The sequence below is a fragment of the Thunnus albacares genome, chromosome 2 (assembly GCF_914725855.1).
Source record: "Thunnus albacares chromosome 2, fThuAlb1.1, whole genome shotgun sequence".
In the NCBI taxonomy this organism is placed as follows: Eukaryota; Metazoa; Chordata; class Actinopteri; order Scombriformes; family Scombridae; genus Thunnus; species Thunnus albacares.
In genome coordinates this window covers 10272969-10292565 of record NC_058107.1, presented here as the reverse complement: position 1 = coordinate 10292565, position 19597 = coordinate 10272969, and the positions used below count along the sequence as shown (strand labels likewise).

General features: G+C 39.0%; 1 protein-coding gene across 3 annotated transcripts in view; it reads right to left on the bottom strand.

The window, feature by feature from the left end:
• Window positions 1-312: 312 nt before the first annotated feature.
• Window positions 313-19597, bottom strand: part of galnt9 (polypeptide N-acetylgalactosaminyltransferase 9) — a 96797-nt gene continuing 77512 nt past the window's right edge. For all 3 annotated transcript variants that reach the window (XM_044365268.1, XM_044365276.1, XM_044365284.1), the window contains 5 exons: window positions 11567-11752; window positions 9487-9624; window positions 7123-7218; window positions 1599-1766; window positions 313-1332 (listed from right to left, as the gene is read on the bottom strand). In XM_044365268.1, the coding sequence (XP_044221203.1) occupies window positions 1186-1332; window positions 1599-1766; window positions 7123-7218; window positions 9487-9624; window positions 11567-11752 (735 nt within the window). In that variant the 3' untranslated portion in view covers window positions 313-1185. The remainder of the gene's footprint in view (window positions 1333-1598; window positions 1767-7122; window positions 7219-9486; window positions 9625-11566; window positions 11753-19597) is intronic.

Below are 19597 nucleotides of genomic sequence, written 5' to 3'. Positions count from 1 at the left end.
TTCTCTCCAAGTATAATAATTGGAAAGCTTTCAGTGCTTTCTGAAGGCCTGTTATCCAATGGGCGGGATGGAACCATTGCAATGCACAGGACCAGAAACCTGATGGAGGCTCGAGGTGGTTGTAAGTACAGGAACAACAAAAGACAGGCAATTGTGGTGGTTCTGTTAGCAACTGGCTTAACAATACTGCACAGAAAATGCAAAGTTTCAACACATAGCCAAGTACACTCAGGGAGCAAAAGCTGATGTTGAATTATGTGAGCTGATGACAGACGTATAATAACATAGCAAAGTGAAAGGCAGTGAGGCAGCTCATCATAAAAATGATTTTATTATCCTAATTGTTATCAGAGGACAGATATCAATTTTTTTACTTTTTACAATATATTACTATCATTAGACTGTTTTATACATTGTTTTATATATTAATAACTTTCAAATAATTTTGTACATGCTTTTGGGACTGACATTCCCTGGTCAGATGAAGCAGAAAAATGAGCAAAAAAGGCACATGATTGCTCCTTGTCCACAGTGAGCAATACAGTCCAAAGAAAACAAAGTACTGAAGTGGTTTGTGTGAGTGCAGGTGAAATGCCTCCCGATCAGATGATGGGCAGCCCCTTTGAAGCCTATTACATGTCTTGCCAGGGCAGCACAATATGTCTGACGCAATTTTCCAAATCACAGCCCAAAATAATCACTTTGATGTGGCAAGTGACCGCAATTATATCTTTTGAATTGCTCGGACGCACTCAAAAAACAAAAACAAAACACACACATTCTCTCTTTCTCATCTCCAAAGATCTGATAGTTTTACAGTAGAAACAAAAGAATTACTAGGATTTTGAACCACCTTCAGGGGCTGCACTGAGGTGTCTTGTTACTCTGTTCTATACATGTAGCTGAATGTCAGAAATGTGGGCCATTTCAAACGGTGCAGCTTGCTGTAATGTCTCTGTGAATGCACAGCTCAGTGGAACACATGAATTGATCATATTCTTCTTTAAGACTCAGTGTTGGAAAGCTCTGTGGACTGAAGAAAGCTCAGTGTACAGTGCAGTCTGCAGTGCGAAATACCACACACTAGCACCACCAGTCCCTGCTCCTCTCTTCGCTGTCCACAGTTTGAGATCCAGCTGTGACTTGAAACACTGCCCACTCTGTCTCGGAGGTTGTTCTCTGGCTTCAGTGCCTGGGATGCTTAATCCAGTTTCGTATCATCCACTTCTGACCGGAGCATCGCTGCACCACCAGACGAAGGCCGAAGTTGGCATCTTTGGACATTTCTACCTCCAAACATCGACCAGTGTCCCTGCTGATGATTGGACCATTCTGCAACAAAAACATGTAAAAATATGACCCAGTTTCCTCATCAGTCTTGCGAAAAAACAGATGGTTGTACTCATTCACAGAATTACTCCCATTCCCCCATACCTGTTGTCATGGGATCAATTACAGTTATAACCCATTCAGTGATAGAAGACTTCAAAACATATACTTCACCATCTTGTTTTAGCCGCCATTACATCTGGTGTGTTTGAAGTGTCACATTGGTGAAGATCAGTGTCAAAAGAGCAGATCATGTGTTTTCTTTTTACCTGTGTGAAATCCCAAAGCCTCTGCGAAATCCTCGAAACAGCATCACATTTTTTCAGACTGGGAGTACGTCCTCTGCCATCATCAACAAGGCATTTAGTGTCAGGCAGGAAGGTGGTCGACCCCAGGGGTCCCAGCTGAAGAAGCCCCTCGGTAGAGTAGCGGGCGAGCTGCAACACAGAGATAACCGATGTGTTACGCTGCTGGACTCAAGTACAATAGCAGCAATCATAGCTGCAACAAACAAATACTTGACTTTTTAGAGAGCACCTCAGTATCTGTGGAAAGCACAAGCTGTACATGACAAAATAAAAGAGAAAACTGAATGCAGTTTGCAATGACACTGTTTTTATTTTAATCTTGTTTAAAAAATAATTTTTTTGATTATTTACAGCCAATATGTTACAGGAGTTATCTGTTTTGCTAGGTGTCTGTCTACTATTAATATTTAAACTGAAATCAATGCCATTAATCATTAATAATTTCATATATGTGATTTTAAAGGTAGTTTACCAACAGCATATGGCGTGTATCCCAGCAGTCAAAAGCTGAGATGGCAGCTACTGAAAGCATGTTTAGCTGGGGTTTTTTCTCTATTTTGATTGGATTTAGCAACTACGTCATTTAATTACTGTATGTTGAATAATTACCAAGATGTCAGTTCATCAAATAGACAGTTTTCATTTACAGGTAAGATAAAAATCAGTAAGTAAATTTCTTTAGCTAAGGCTTGCCGTGGCTGTCTCCCCAGCAAGCTTTCACTTGATGTACCATAGCTCTCTTGCTTTAATGGTTCAGTTGTGTGTTTCTCCATGACAGAGTGCAGTAAGTGCAACAATGGCTTCAAGAGTCCACAAATTACCCAGCCAGAGTGCAGGCATTGCACTTAGCTTGGTTTCTTAGCTCTGTTCTGTAGTGACTGCAAATTTAAAAAGATATATTTCTATTTCTTATCTATGTTTTTTATGTGGTAAAATAGATGTCTAAGAGTCAGATTCGGGTTTTAACTCAGTTTTCGCCAATTAATAAACCATTTATTTTGAAATAGGAAAGGAAGATTCAAAAATTAACTATTTCCTCCATTTACAATCACTAGTGTCCATAAGAGACATGATAATGTCTGCAGAAAACAATGAACCAGGATAATTCACTTCTGTCTTCTCAACTGTGTATGGAGCTTCATCTAAAAGACTGTGTCTCATTGTTACATGACATTTTGTAGAAAACTACAGTGTACGGAAACCACAGTATGCAGCTTATTAATACTACAATATTTCTCCGAACCAAAACTTGATCCCTAGCTGTTTAATCCTGCACATGAAAGGCTCTGTGATGATACGTATCTATTACGTAAGGATACAGTAGAGGTAGCATTTATTATTTATGGAAGTGATCCTCTCTGAAAAATGATATGCCAAAGATAGGGAGGTCTTCAGTACAGCAGCAGTCCTGCTCTGAGGGAGAACATACTAACATGAGTGTCCTGAATCCCCCACACACACATACACAAGTGCACATACACATCTATTAAAGCAGAGTAGGTACTGCTGCTATGTTATGTGATTTACAGCCCTGGAAGAATTAGTGTAACAGAATGCCTCTGAATCCAGACTGCTTGAAAGCTGACTTATGAACAATGTGTCTTCTAGTGCATCGGCAAATATATGCTACCTGATTTTCTGAAGGTTGGACCAAAAAAATTTGTCATACTTTAGACCCTTTTGCAAATGCAAGTCCTTGTGACTACCATCTCTACACACCTGTAATCGAATCTCTGAAAACTTCAAATTCATACAGTACAGTAGTAAGAAAAACCTTTTCCTGCTGTCCTATACTGATAGTCCTTATTGAAGTACCTTAGTTAATCAATTTTAGCATGTGAAAACTCTCTAAACTGATATAACATTTTCTGGGTGGAGGGTTTCTGGAGCATGGAAGGAGAATCTAGAGATGCAGTACGGTAAGTGGCCTGTGTGGGTGTTGCCCCTTGTGAGAAGAGAGACTGCAGGTGGTTTTTAATCCAATATTCTGCCCTGAAGAGCCACTCGGAACAAATAGGAAAACAACTAAGTACCACTTTGTGTGTCAGTCAAGGTTCACTGGAACTGGTTTGGCTGTTCATAAGGATGCCGATAAGGATAATTCTTTGGACTAGGGAATGTCAGACATTTACATAAACACGTTTCAAACTCTCAGACTAATACAAGACACATAATGCAGAACTATTTTTCTGAAGGTGGTAGCCTAAAGGTCATTATTACAGGCTGTTTGATTAAGAATTCTCATGGCATTTTGTGTTGCTATCTTAGGTCTTTCGGGGTTATAACGCTGTAAGCAGATTTATCCATGGTGTAAACTATGACTGGGCACAAGAAAAAACCCACATAATCCTCACTAATACCTGTTTACAGCTCAGTCTGGCAGCCTTTTATACGCTAACACATTTAAAATGGGACCATAACAAATAATTAACGCAAGGAAATGATTCTGCCAAGCCAATTAGCCTGTGCCTCTGCAGCAACATTAGACGCTCCATTGCATTCCTGGCATCTGGAAAGTTTTGGAGCCACTTTTTGGAGGTCAAGCTAATCACGAGTTTCTTAATGATCTCATTAATGGTGCAACGCTGTGACAATGTAAATATAAGATGCTTTGTTTGTACATGGTATTGGGTTGTAATCTCCACATTTCTACCTTTCCAGTACCTTGCTCCACCAGGAAGTTATGAGTACATTTATGCCACAGATTATGGCAAATGAAGGGCTTGGCTTGGGACGTATCACATGTCCTCTCCGTGTGGCACTAGAGTGTGGTGTAACATGGGAGTCTGAGTGAGCGTCCAGCCTTCACATAAACCAATATATGAGGACTTAAGGGGCCCCACAGCATGAGCAGTGCTGAAGGTGTCCATCTGCACCATGCACACCCTAGTGCACCATACATAGTTGGGATTCCTTGTCCCATGATAGAGAATACTGTAGTTTTGCTGTAAGTCATAATCAGTGATATATTGATAGTAACAGTTGACAGTATTAGTAGTTGGCAGAAGTAGTATTAGCCAACAAAAGGTGAAACTCAAATCTCATCAACAGAAAATCCAAGTAAAAAAATGTGTTATTTACTTAAACCGACTAAGCGGTAGTGTGCACATATAGAGCAACGAGGCAGGCTTTGTAGCTCCTTCAGCATGCTTCCACTGCATTATACTATTGGACAAAGGTGAGACATTATCCATGATTTAAATTTCCACTGGGAGAGGCAGCAGAGAGACTCATTCCTCACAAGCACAATAAAGATTTATTCTGGGCAATTATATTTTTTTCATAAGTAAAAGGAGCAATGGTAAAAGGAATGCAAAATCACAGCGTCCCACAAAATTGAATTCGTCCCGCTCTCAGTAATGTCGGTCATCACAGTAATCTAATGATACAAAAACACAAAATTCATCTCCATTTGTTTATTTCCCCAGGGGATCGGGATTAAAAGAGTCAGTGAAGCTTTACATTACTGGACCCCATGGAGCTCTCACTGAAGGAGAAAAGAGGAGAGGCCGGTGAGCTGCTGCTGCTGCTGCTGCTGGCCTCCTTTTTATATTCTCTCATGTGACAGATAATGAACATGTTGCTCACCGGCTGGAGAAGTGGTTTGGAAAAGTGGGAGATGTAAGAAAAATGATACATGAATAGTATTTGCAGGATTTTTCCTCCGGTTTGGCTTTTGTTTCACTGCACAAAAGGAAAATACACACAAAAAATACCAAGACAACAGTCTCCCACCCACAGTGCAATTTGTCCTTGTATCTATTCAAGTAAAGGTTATGTTGAACAAATCGATTCTTTTTTCAGCAGCTACTGTATATTCATATAATTACATGCACTCTCACCTGGGAGTGCCCCAGTTTTCTAGTCTTTCCTGCTGAGCAGCTCCAATAGAGCCACTGGAAATGGCGATGCTTTGCTCAGTTGTACTTTTTTTTCCAACTGCTCTCTTATACCATCAAAAAAATACCAGTGCCTAGTGAGACCTATTTATCAAAACGTACTATCATCTGTACAAAAACAGTACATTCTGGATGCTAGATGGTTGTGAGAGTGCAACTTTGCAATAAACCTCCTTCACTGATTGATTTCAAAGACACATTGCTCTTCTTCTTAGCTGCTAGAAAGTCTAAATTACTTGAATTCATTTGCATAATTCATTTAAATTCATTATTAGAAAAAAACAAAACAAAATAAATCTGAAATGTAAGACATCTATAGATGAGAATGGTACATCAACAGTCATCAAATGTAATATTTGTCATAACAATCATTTTGATCAAATCAAGTCTTGTTTTGGGGAATAAACCTGAGCAAACCTGTGTATTTAAAAGCAATGCAATTCCAGATTTTGTGTATTTAAATGCAGATGTAGAGTAGCACAGAACTGCAATTAGGCATGTTGACTGATGTTTTTCACATTTTTTAATAAGTGGCAACATATCATCTGTGTGCGTTTTTAATCTAATTTCATACTCTCCAACTGTAATACTCAGAATTTGTTCTGAATCCTTATCGACTCTGCAGGAGGTTTAAGTGCTAATTGAATAAGAGAGGAGGCAAGACGCAGCCTTATGTTCCTCTCTGAATGGAAAAATTTGAAGAGTTATACTATTTACTATGACTGATGCACATGGATTACTTCATATTCATATGAGCCAAACCTTTATGCTTTGGATAAATGCATTTTGAGCATAGAATGACAGGGCTGCAGTAGGAGCATCCAGCTTTATGTCAAGTTATATTACATATAATCACTTTATTTGTGTTTCTTTCTTTTTCAATATTTACATCCATTATAAGTCTTTGACACAAGGTACACCCACACAGGTTCAGGATATACAATGCGTGGGTGTGTTAAGACCATGTTACACTGTCATCTACCTGAACCTCCTGTTTTTTTGTTGTTGTTGTTATTGTTGCACCTGATAGTGCGAGACAATTTACACCTTTATGATTCTTAGAAGTGCAAAGTTTGTTGACTTGGAACAGCTTTCAAGCATAAATCCACTCAAATCAACCTCAGATGTGGTTAAAATCAGAAAGAAGGGAACTGAAAACATCTTGTGGGTATGTGCATCCTGACTGAATACACACGTTTACTTCCATCTACGTAGCTCACATATAGATTTATAATTCACTGCATTTACAAGGTGATTTGGGGTATCATATTATAATCAACCCTCAGTGTGTTTTAGCTCTTGACTATATCACTTAAAAGCTTTAGTAGTGATGTGTGTGGGAGTCTATAGATCTGTTCCATGAGAAGCAATCAGGCAATTATTTTTCTCTCTAGTGCTATTTCCACCAACAGTTATTGAGTAAAATGCAATTTAACTCCTTGGGGGCTTGAAGAGAACCTTGAATCACATCAACCTGAAGAGAGTTCACAAGTGTTACTGCAGAATATGTTGATTTATGAAACCAAGCACAACTATTTACATTTTCTGAATATGAACACACAAACGGCTCATGGGTGTGGTCTTACCTGGGAGGACATGCCATGGCAGGGGTAGAGGATGGCTTTGTCGTCATCCTCTGAGCCCTGGTCCAGGCAGTAGCCGCTAGCCTTGCTGTTCCTCACCTGTAAGACACAACAGGAGGTACTGTTACTTTAAGACTGCTTGAATTTTTTTCAAGGAGCAACTACTTTGGGAGTTAGAAAGAGACAAGAGAGGGGGTTCTAGTATGTTAGATGGCAGGTGCATAGCCATCAGGATTAAAGGTTGTTTTCCAGGGAGCATTTTAAAGTAATATTTTGACATTTGGGAAATATGTTTATTCATTTTGTGTGTTTTTTTTTGAGTGTTAGATGAGAATATTATCTGTTCATTTTCTCCAGGAAGGAAGTTATTGCACAAGAAATAGTCCAGCATAGAACCCCCTGTAGGTGGATTTTTGTTTTTTAACTTTTGTACAGTCACATGCTAGCTGTTTTCCTCTGCTTCCTTTTCTCTTTCTCTTTTCTCTTTTCTAAGCTTGACTAGACATCTCCTGGCTGTAGCTTAATTTTTAGTGTACATTACAGTTGTATTGATCTTCTCATCTAACTCTTGGCAAGAATGTGAATAACATATTTCCCAAAATGTTGAACTATGCCTTGAATTCTAAAATTGGACATTAATTATTGCACAAATTATGATGGAGGGGAGGATCTCATTTCTCTCATTCGGTTATTTCAGTAGCATGGCTTTTAATAGAAAAAACTGTTCAATTTACACCTCCCCAAGATGATAATTGAACTGAGATAAGATAATTAAAAATTAATTAAAAAAAATCACCAGAAACACTGAATCTTGAACATATAAAATATTTTACATGAAAGTGGTAAAATTTAAATATCCTGAATTTTATCCTTAAATATTAGCTACAACTTGCTTCAACCCTAGAAAATATGTATCAGTATTGAAGCTTGTAGGAGTCAAACTCTGGTGTAACATGGTGTTGAAGGATTTGCTCCAACTGCTCATAAGGTACATCTTGCCTACCAGGTGGTCCTGCTGTAGTTACATTTGCTGCAGAATTTAAACAGAAAGCAAATCAATTCCCTTTGTTTATTTGGGATGGCTCTGTTCCCTTGAAACTGACCCACACTTTCATTCCTGAGTGCATGTTACACTGCCTCTTCTCTACCAGATCCATTGTGGCTTGTTCACACAACAGTGATTTCTATTATCCCATAGTGATGCCTGGGCCATGATAGGATATCATCATGCAGGGACCAGTCCCAGTTCTGCCTCTGCCTCTCCTCCAGGCCCCAAGATGGTGGTGTGCACTGAGCATGAGCTTCGGTTCTGTGTGATTTGAATGCGTATGGCTTCATTTCCAGGTTGTGACATATCTATCATGTGCTGTTGTCAGGGAAGGTTCCACCCTGCTGGTCTGGTCAGCATGGCCGAGTGCAGCGCTGATGCTCAGTGACAGATGAGACTCACTTCCGCTGTGGCAGCCATGTGGCAACACAAGGTAACTGTTACCCAGCGTGTCGACAGATCTGAAATAGTGCCACTTAAGTGGCTGCCATTCTGAGGAATCTATTAGCTGGGTGCCAGAGCCAAAACAAGTGGCAGGGGAAACAAAGGCAGTGGTAAAATCACAGAGCTTTGATGAATCTTGAGGATAATTTTATGTGCTCTGACATTGCATTTGCAGACCACTTAGATTTTCCTCTGTTCCTCCATTTTCCATTGTTGAAATTGATATGGGTAAAAATTTTGTGTTTCTACATACCTCAAAATAGTATCTGACTCTGGAGTGTGTTCAATTCTTCAACCTGTCATAATCCTGTTTTCTTCCCCCACTGTGCTGAGTGCGCAGCCATGCTCAAAACAATCAAGTTGGAATGGAAAACTAATAAGTGTTTAATTAAAACTCATTATGAGGAAATTGCGTCTAATCCTGTGTGGTGATGCTGCATTGCTATAGCAACAAGATACCTTTACCTTAAACTGGATATAGTGAATTCATTTATATTATCTTTAAAGTGTAATCTTTAATGTGGAGAGTATAAGCCTGTCACTGTGATGATGCCTGACTGTTTATCTGTACTCATCAGTTTGTGTTTGATCAATGCATATATGCAAATAGTTTTGTTCCAACTAAAGAGATATCACTAGCTGCTGATAGCTGTGCTGCAGACAAATGTTTTTCAATAAAGACTGCCACAAAAAAGATCCAGATAATGCACAGCTAGTAGTTCTCACCATAAAATTTTGTGTATTTATCAAATTATCTGCCATCCTGTATGCATTCTCTTTAAACCACAGCTCTGTAATAGAATTACAGATGATGATACAGTAGAATTTACATGTTGAGTATTGCCAGTAATCCTGTTAGCAAGTATCTTTCTCACCTCGCCATATGTGATGGTGTTGTTGTAGATCCGCATCTCTGGGTAGACGTGTTCAAGGTACCAGCGGAAATTCCGACACTGGAGTCTCTTCCTTAAGGCCAAACGCTCAGAGACATCCCCAAAATCAACCCCTGGGTTCTGTCAGCAAATTGCAAAAAAACAAAGACAAAATTACTCTTAATTAGAATTATGAATTACATTTACACTACAATTACTGTGATAGTTGTTTTTTTTTATGTTTTTCATATTATTTGTATTTGTCTATGATCACTTAGGAACTTCTACCTTCAGTGAGGTGTGCACGACCTTTCTTATGTCTTTGACAATCCCTGCCACACTTGTGACTATGGGATGTGACTGTGTGACTCAAACTATATTATACACTGAGAATGACTAAGCAAAGAAGTTTAGCATAGAGTAGATAGTGGAGGACTTCAACATGCACAAAGCTCACAGAATGCTACTCAGACAGGTGAATACAACAACAAACTCACTAATGGTTGCAACTCATTCTCCAGAGGAGACCATTGACCACCACTGTGTTGCATAGCAACGTAATAGTGTGTGTGTGAGTGCGTGCACTACACAGTGTGCAAAAACTTTGCATAAACTGTGCAGCCTCTCTTTTTGCTTAGTATGTGTGTTTGTGGGCTGCAGCCACTGTGGACTTTACATTGTTTATACTATATATCTTCATGTTGTCTGGCTTAGAGATGCTTTATTCTCCTAATAATTCAGTAAGAAATATTAGGCCATTTAATTTATGTAGCTTAATAATACTTGTATATCAGTATGTGTATATACAGTACACTGTGTGAATATGCATGAATATGCAAATAAACACATACCCTGTTTTGTCACAGTAAATATATAGTACATGCATATGAAACAACAATGGCCTTCCCTTGACAAAGACTGATTCAAAGACACATACACACATATATCTGGACACACACAGTTGTATTATTACCGGACAGTGTTTCCAGGCAAATACTACTCATCAGTTTCCCCCTCTTTGTTGGAGGCTACAGCCAGCTGCTGAACCTGCTTTCAACATCTGTCTATAATTAATTCTAATTGGAAATGTCCACTTTCCTTTTTTTTTTTTTTTTTTTTGTATCCATAAAACGACACTAACAAATGCATTTAATTTCCAGCTAGATGTTGTTTGGTATTTGGACTTGGGGCTGGCCACTGTGGTGAATCATAAAGCCCTCCCTCACCAAAGTAATTGTGCTCTCAGTGGGTACCTTACACAATAAGGGGGTAGATGGAATAACCGTAGCATTATGTCTTTGTACTGTACACAAAATAACTCTGCGCCACGGGACAGCCGGGGTAATAACGTGCCATGCCACTGTGTTTGTAATTACACTGGAGAAGGGATGTGGCCTGATTGGCTAGTTTGTCAAAGTTGCTCCCCCTCCCACCCAACATGTCTCCATAATGCACACCCATGGCACACACATATTTCCCCAGTTGGCATTTCCTACCTGCATTTAGTGAGTTCTCATGTAATGGTATTTGTGCCAAATTTCTAGACAACACACAGGCATCATCAGCGTATCACAACTCCGTGTCACTGCTACACTGCCCAGTATAATTTTGTTATGAACAGCAGTGTAATGTTTTGGGGAGTGTTCAGAGGTCTTCTCTGATGTCCTTCACTGACAATCATCTCATTCTGCATGGCTGAAGAGGCAATTAGGATTCAATATTAAACTCTTTATTAATGAAAGTAGCTTATTATTTTGCAGCCCATCTCAAAAGACCCTTGAAAGCAATTAAGCTAAAGTGACATGCATGAAAATAGACTGATTGGACATAAGGCTCCTCTCATTCACTTGGTGCACCTCTCTCATCTGTTTGGAGTGAGACTCCACTGCTTCTTTGCTCTGCCTTTATTCTGCCACCAGTGTCAAGGTCAAGTGGGAAGAAATCTGAATTTTGAATTTCTATTGACTTGTGTCTCTTGAGACCCGGACTGCATGTCTGAATGAGCAAGTGAGAATGGAGTACAGGGGGCAACGGGAGCTAGGGGATTGAGTGAGGGAGTGATCTCAGACAGAAAAGAACTTACATTCATGGGAATGTTCCAGGCCATGTAGACGTGGGATTTGTATTCATCCATCCACACCTCAGCAGCCCGCAGGGCATTGCGCTTAGCGTAGTAATCTATGTCATTGTTGTAGGGTTTCTTGGTGCGCTCGATGTGAGCCACTCTGGCACATGGCAGGACTTCCATACTCCCACCACACTGCCACACCTAGACAACAGCAAGAGAGAGTCCATGTTTCAATCAAAAGTGGATTTTCAAAAGGAATTTCTTTACAGAGTTCTATTTAAATTTTTATATATATATATATATATACATATATATATATATATATATATATATATATACAATAGAAATGCAGATGTTTTGCAGTGGAAATAAAACAATCACAACTCTTCCAAGCCTTTTGACTCAAAATCGAGCCTACCGAGGCCCAAATATGAAAACATGCCAATTAAATTTCTCCTTTTTCTTTTTCATGAATTAATCACCCTTATGGATTCATTAACAACAAGCAAAAGCAGTCTTTCACCACTCCAAAATATTAAACTTTGGAACACAATGAGCATACTGATAAAGAAATGGATTATGCTGCAGGAGTGGTTTGAGAAAATTGACACACTCAGACTTATTACCATTGTATTGTACCTGACACAAAGTCAAGCTTAAAGCAGTTGCAGTTCTTTTTATTTTTTGGTTCGTTACAACTCAAATCTTATTGTTAGAGTTTAAATCCTGAGACCTTGGAACAAAGCAACATGGCTGCAACAAAGGACAAGCTGTCAATCAAACAGGTTGTAAACACGCCAACATATTAACCAGATAACTTAAACCACTTTATGTCAAGTTAAAACCAAAAGTAAGTGTAGCTGTAATGTAATAATCCCTCATTGCACAGGAAAGCTGTGTGCAAAGCCAACTATGTTTAAGTACAGTGGGTGAAACTGAACCTGTAAAATGGTCTGTAAACTGTAATGGATGGAGAACAGAGTTTGGGTGATCATTTTTGTTAAGCTGATTTTTCTAATTTGAGTCTTCTTGATTCTAATTTAGAAGAATTTAGTATGTGGGGGGAAGTAGATAAATACTACCTCTGACTTATTTGACACCTCTAGCCAATAAAGCTACAAAGGCGATGAAGTCACCTTTATATTTTGAAAGTAGCAGGAAGAACACCAAATAATGTCCTGATGACAATCTGCTATTTGTTAAAACCGAAATCGTTTAAAAATTCAGAGCAAGGGGATGATAAATGTTTCTCAGGTTTCCAAAAGGATTAAAGTCTTAACAAGAGTCTCTTCTGTATTTTGCTCTTCAGGTGAAAGTCCCGACCACAGAGGATTAAACTGTGACAGTCACCTTCCTGACTCTGATCCTCGGACACTGCCAGCAAGAGTTCAAGCAGAATCACTGTGAAGATTGAAAGTCACAGGAGAAGCAGCTAGAGCTAACAGTATTTCCTCAAAAAGTGATGATGTGACCGAGGCAGAGAAGCATGTGGCAAACCTGAACAGTGCTCCAGTGTGGTCAGTGTTTGTAAAAAATGCTTTGGACGCAACACTTGAGGGCAGCAGGATTTCTAGAAACCGCATGGGCCTGTTGCTTCATCAGCTGCATGTGGCGGGGACGCTGCCCAGCCTGCAGTGCCTGAAAGGTCTGCAGGAAATCCTTGAGTTGTCAGAGTACACGGAAACAGATGTACCTGAAATTTGGCTGCACATGGCAGAAATCATGTCCCCGATGATATGCAAGGGAGGCATCCCCATGGGAGAGCTGTTCAACCGTATCAAGGACCGTGTTCCTTGTATAATGTCTGGTCTCATGGCAAACATTGTGAACTTGAGCCTCAGAATCGCCCCAAAGGATGTTGAAACCAAATGGAAGAAAGCAGGGCTCAACTGGCAGGATTTCCTCGAGGATGATGAGGATGTGGGGAAATTCCTTGCCCATTGGAGGGTTCAGTTTATGAGCCCACATTTCTGCCTCTCACTCACACCCTATGCCCCCAGCCTTACTCATACCCCTAACCCTCAGCCCCACCCTCTACCCACCAAACCCCCCTACACGCATGCACACACAAACACACTATTATCAAATAAAGTATCATAAATTATTCTTGATCTATTAAAAAAATACATTTATATTATTTAATGAAACTGAACACTAACTTGAAATTCAATGGCATAATGTTAATTTTATCAAATATAAAGACAGGTAACAAAAAGAAGAATATGAAGCGAATGTTTGCTGAATTGCATGACAGCTTCAATGAGACAGACACTAAAATGAAGCTCAGCATTAGTTCAATCGGTAAGACTGTCTTTATGCTTATTTTTAAATTGATTTGATTTTTTTTCATTTTTTCATATTCAGTTGATCGAGGGCATTTGCACTATTCATTTCATCCAATTAGATTTTGCCACAACATCTGAGTCAATCATGTCGTTGCTGTCAAACTTTAAAAAAATTTTCTCCTCTGCTGTCAGCTGTCATTTCTGGGTCATATCAATGCAGTGGTCCTTCCAGTGAGCTAATCAGGGGTCCCGCTCCAGATCTTCAGCTAGACTGTTTTTCACTCCTTCACCACCACTGGTGTCTAAACAATATATTGACAATAATGATGTGACTACTTCCATAAAATGATGACATCACTATGGGGTCTAATCATCAAAGACTCCTCATACATCTCACTAACTTTTTCTGTTGTGCACACAATGTCAAATAAATTCACTTTACTATTTACACCTTTCAATTAGTCTCTCCTGAGTGAAATATGTTTTTGTTTAGCTTGCAAATTGATTCATTTCCTGAAGAACTCAACTTTTTGTCAGTGTACTACATTTTCATGACAGTGCGCCATTATGAGAGACACAGACACAGCTTTTTGGTGACATGAGGATGTAAAGGCTATATGTAAAAGTCTTCCCCAATTAATATAAATGCAGAAAAATAATTTTTAAGTAACATGATGCATAGCCTACATTTGTCCAATCAAAAATAATACTCATATCATAACTGTACTATATGTTTGTACATGCATGTTTTTTTTAAGCACTTGCAACAAAGAGGCAGCTAAGACAAATATTTGACATCTTAACAACTTATTGCTGCAGCTCTGATACTGAAGCCCAGGAGATTAAGCAGAAAAAAAACACATCTTCACACCTTGCCACATGTGAACAAAGTAAATAAATAGAAAAACTGCCAAGGGAAACAGGTAAAAGAAAAAAGGCGTCCTCATGAATGTGTCTTTAACAGTCACATCAAGTTCATAATGTAAAACATACAACAAATATCAATCACAAAGTCTGATTCTGCATGGACACACAGAAATCTGATACTAAATGTCAAATGTCACATATCGACTTTAGAGGGAAGAGTAATACACAACCCCTGTGTATTCTGGGAAAGGATGTTGGCATGGTGGAGGATCAACATCGAGGCTGTATATAAGAAGGGGATGTGCACACTCTATTTACTGAGGAAGCTGAGATCTTTTAACATGTGCAGCGAGATGTTGGAAATCTTCCACCAGTCTGCTGTGACCAGTGCACTGTACTTCACTGTAGGGTGTTGGAGGAGCAGCAGTGGAGCCGGCAACACCAACAGACTTAACAAACTGATTAAGAAGGCTGGCTCCTTAATTGGCTGCAAACCAGACACCTCTGAAGTAGTGGTGGGGCGGAGGACACTGAACAAAGTGTTATCCATTCTGGATAATCCTGACCACCCTCTTCACTACCTACTAGACAGACAGCGGAGCACTTTCTCTAACAGACTGGCTCAGCTTCTGTCTAACGGAGACCTCTCTTAACCCTCATCTTTATAGTTTCTGTCTCAACCAAACTCCACTCTGTTTTTTTCCTTCACTAACTTTGCTCATGGTGAATTTGCACATCTTTATACTCTACCTCATTGCATTTTTAAAACTTAAACAACTTTGCATACTTGCCTAAAGTAAATAGTATCCTATCCTATTTTTATATTTTATTATATTTATAGTGTATGCTAAGGTTTTTTCTTATATCCTTGTATTGAGCTATTTTATTTTGTTATTTGTTGTGTTTATTTTTCTATAGATATATTTCTCTCCTCTAGTCTTGTATGCACAATGAGCACTACACAGAAAAAGTACAAATCATTCTTTACAATAACTTTTACAATAATTCCTCATATCAACTTTTCCTTCTAATTTATCTTTGGCATGGCACATATTTACTTGATGCTGCAATTACAGTTGGTGTTACTGTCCATTATATTCTGCTGAACAGAGTGAAAAAAACGTGTGATAAATGTCTCTGTAAGCCTATGGTCCATAAATACAAAAGCCCTCAGAGAGTTGCCCATGACAACCAGAAAACCCTGATATCTGATTGCTGTCCGTATGGCATAGGGAGTGATATATAAAGCCAGGCAGTAAATATACTTTATGTAATCTCGAAAAACATCCATCACAGCAGAACGTATTGATTGATAGTAGACTGAGGGATGTTCTGACACTCAACCAACATATTTAAGGTAAGGAAATAGTGGCAGGCAGTCACATGGTGGTAAAACAGTCATTTCTCAGAGTGCAGCCAAAGATATGAATTTTAAAACTCTCTGCAAAACAGCATCCTTCATTGATATACAGTATGCAAATCCATGCCATGTGGTGGGAAAGTAGCCCAGCAGTTACACTCGTGCAATGCCATCAGAATGCGACAGCATATGGTAATGTCCTTCAAGCTGTACAAACTGCAGAGCCTCCGCCACCCACAGTCTCTTAATGACGATCACCACAACGGGCACCAGATGTTCTGATCCATTAACTTCTCTCTGAACCCAAAACGAGACCCCCTGCATGGTGTTAAAGGAGAATACTGCTGCAAAACAATTTTCTCAATTACGTCCAAAGCAGGGTTAAAGCCTGCATTGAGCTGACCATGTTTATTTAATGCCATAGTGGTAAATACAGCTCCTAGAACTTGAGGGCATGTGCACAAGAAGCATGTTTGGAGTGGTTTATTCAAACTCTTCACCTCTCTTTACTCCTTTAGTTGTGCTGCTTTGGTTTGTGCCATTGAACTTGGATAACACCACCTTTGTAACCACAATAAGATACCCAAAAGTGCAGGTATTGATCCCTTCTCCCCCTCCTGTGTAGTTCATTATAGAGTGAAGGCTTTTCAGGTGCAGATTTGATGCATGTGGTGTATTTAACAGTTTTTACAGTCACACCAGGCATGAGTCACGGTTTGCCTGCATTTTTAGCAATTGTTTGAAAGTTGTCTCTCTCCTTATGTCATCAGCATTTAAGGGAGGGTCACACAAATAACAGGAGGACACATTTTCACTGCAGGTTTATTGTGAATTTTACTGAATTTACTAATGAAAGGGAAGGGAAGTTTCTCCACCTCGGGGATGCAGGTTTTATGACAGTGCAGATGGTATTTACAGGACTTACAAGAAAGGTTTTAAAAAATATGACTTTAAGATTATTGTGCAGAAATCTTAATGTGAGCAGATTGAGCAGTCAAAGGCATCAGTTATCCCAAAATAAATAAACCAATGAAAACATTGATCTTACTACTATAATTTAGTTCTGAAAAACAAAAAGGAGTGAGGATTATGAATGAACATTGAAAATTAGTACCAAATCAACAGTGGATGAGAGGTGTGGCTTGTATCCATTAAATTTAAACTTTAACTTGACAATATATAATAATAATAATAACAATAATAATAATCATAATAATCATAATAATCATAATAATCATAATAATCATAATAATCACAATAATCACAATAATCATAATAATCATAATAAGTAAATACACTTCAGGCTGCAACTGCACTGATCTTTTCCTGTCACTACTTATTTGATGCATCAGTATCATTACACTATCATTGATTTTCTAAACTTGGCAAACTTATAGAAATCCCACCACTCCAGGAGCTGAAAGAATAATGAGCTGCTACCTTAGTAAATCAGGTTCTACATATGCGCACAATGTGGTGACAAACACATTTGTGCTTCATTGTTGTCTTCGTAAATCTGCCCCTGAGTATGTTGAACTGGCTACAGAAAATAGCGGTGGTAAAGGATAGTCTGTTTTCATGTTTAATGTGAATTGTAACAGTATTAGATTATATATTGCTCCAGTTATCTAATAACTAGACCCTAAAATGATTACAAAATAACATTAGGAACATCTGGCTTCAACCCTGTTTTGTCACCTGCAGTGTTCAAACAAGCGGAGCACTTGTTAAGATAGCAAAACGCTAAATCAAATCACCAGAGTAAGCTGTACCAACTTGTGCTCCTGTGGGCAAGCAAGATGTTTGAATCAGTAGAATCAGCCTTGAGCCATATGGCCAAGTGTGCCGCGTTCATGGAAATGAGACACTATCAAACATTTACCAAGTCCCAATTATCATAATTTACATGTTTCTGTAATGCTCAAGGGTGTATTAAAGCTTTTGTTTAATTGTATGTTAATAAAGGCATTTGAGGCATCTGTCCTCTGTTTTTCTCTTATCCTGAAACCCTTTTTTGCCCCCTCTGTATCAGTAGTGGAGTAGCTTGCCAGAGCTGACCCAAGCTTTAACACCTTCATTGACTGACTGACCCCTCATCTTCACTGCTGATGAACCACAGTGACCCTGGCCTAAAAAAATCCATTAGTACTTTTAAAGTAAGCTTTACCTACTTTGCTGCAGCCCATGACAAGTGCTGCTTTTCCACAATAGCCTTCATGGTTGATGCATTTATGTAGGTGTAAGTGCAATACCAATTTAATGGTAAGTCTTTTGTTCTTGCAGATTCCACACATCACCTTTTGTACGATAGTAAGCCCTGTGTAATGCCGTCTTTCTTTGGTTTTCCAGGTTTCCTCTTTAAAATCAATACTGTGAGTGTGAGGGTATATGTGTGGGAATGTATCTATGCGTGTCAAGTGCTTGTGGATATGTACGTGGAGCACTCATGGATAATTGAAAATGTGTATATGTGTAATTGCAGTTAGCAGTTTGCCCGGCACTTAACAGCAAATTGAAGATCAATATTTTCTCAACCACTATTTCCAGAAGGTCAGAAACCTAAAAGCTAACTAGGCTTGTGAAACAGGCTAAGGTTTCTTTGCATCAAATGACTCTTCATGTGGTGTCAAGAAAGACAGATTATTTTCACATTTACATCCATATATTTTAATATGTCAGGTGTTTCTTTTATTTTTTCATATAGCAGCACAAATTTGACATGAACAAATAAAGGCCAGCCCCAAAAACAGGCCAGAGAAAAAACAAGGGTGGATAGACTCCTGGTGCCAGTTAAGCATAAATAGTAGTTACCTGGATGTAACTCCAGTTCTATGACTAGCCCTCTAGCCGACCATCACAGAGAGGGGAGAGGGATGGAGGAGTCGCATCATTTAAATATGGGGATAATGGTGCATATTTTAATAATGAAGGCAGCGACACTACATGAGCATGGGTAACCAGGGTAACCAGTTGAACCTGTCTAAGCCAGCGAGCATACATCCATGAGCATGCTACCCGCATGTTCCGCACATTGGAGTAAGTGGATTACTGGTAATGCAGTAACAAAAATTTAATAGAGCAAACGGAAGCAGATCAGAATGGAGGCTTCATACTAAAATATGAGCAAATATACTTATCAAACAGAGGGAATTAGAGATAAAGGCCTATGTCTAAAATAAGCCTGCTTCCAATAAAGGACTGCTACCCTCAGCAGTTGAGGTAAATAAAGGCCCCGGCCAATATTAGAGGAAATATAGGATATGTCACAACATGGTGTGTTATAAATCAAATGCTAAGTAATCTGCTAGAAACTATTTAATGTGATATCAAACCAAGCACAATGTGATGTAATTTGCCAATTTTGTAAGCTGTTACTTTTAGGGCAATGGAAGAAAAAGACACCAAGACTGTGTCAGTGCTGGAAAAAAAGAGAGCATGGCTGCTTAAAATGAGCTGCTGTAGGTTCTTACATACATGCTAAGCTCTGTTTACCTCTGACAGTAGGCAGAGTCTGCGAGGCTGTGTGTTTATCTT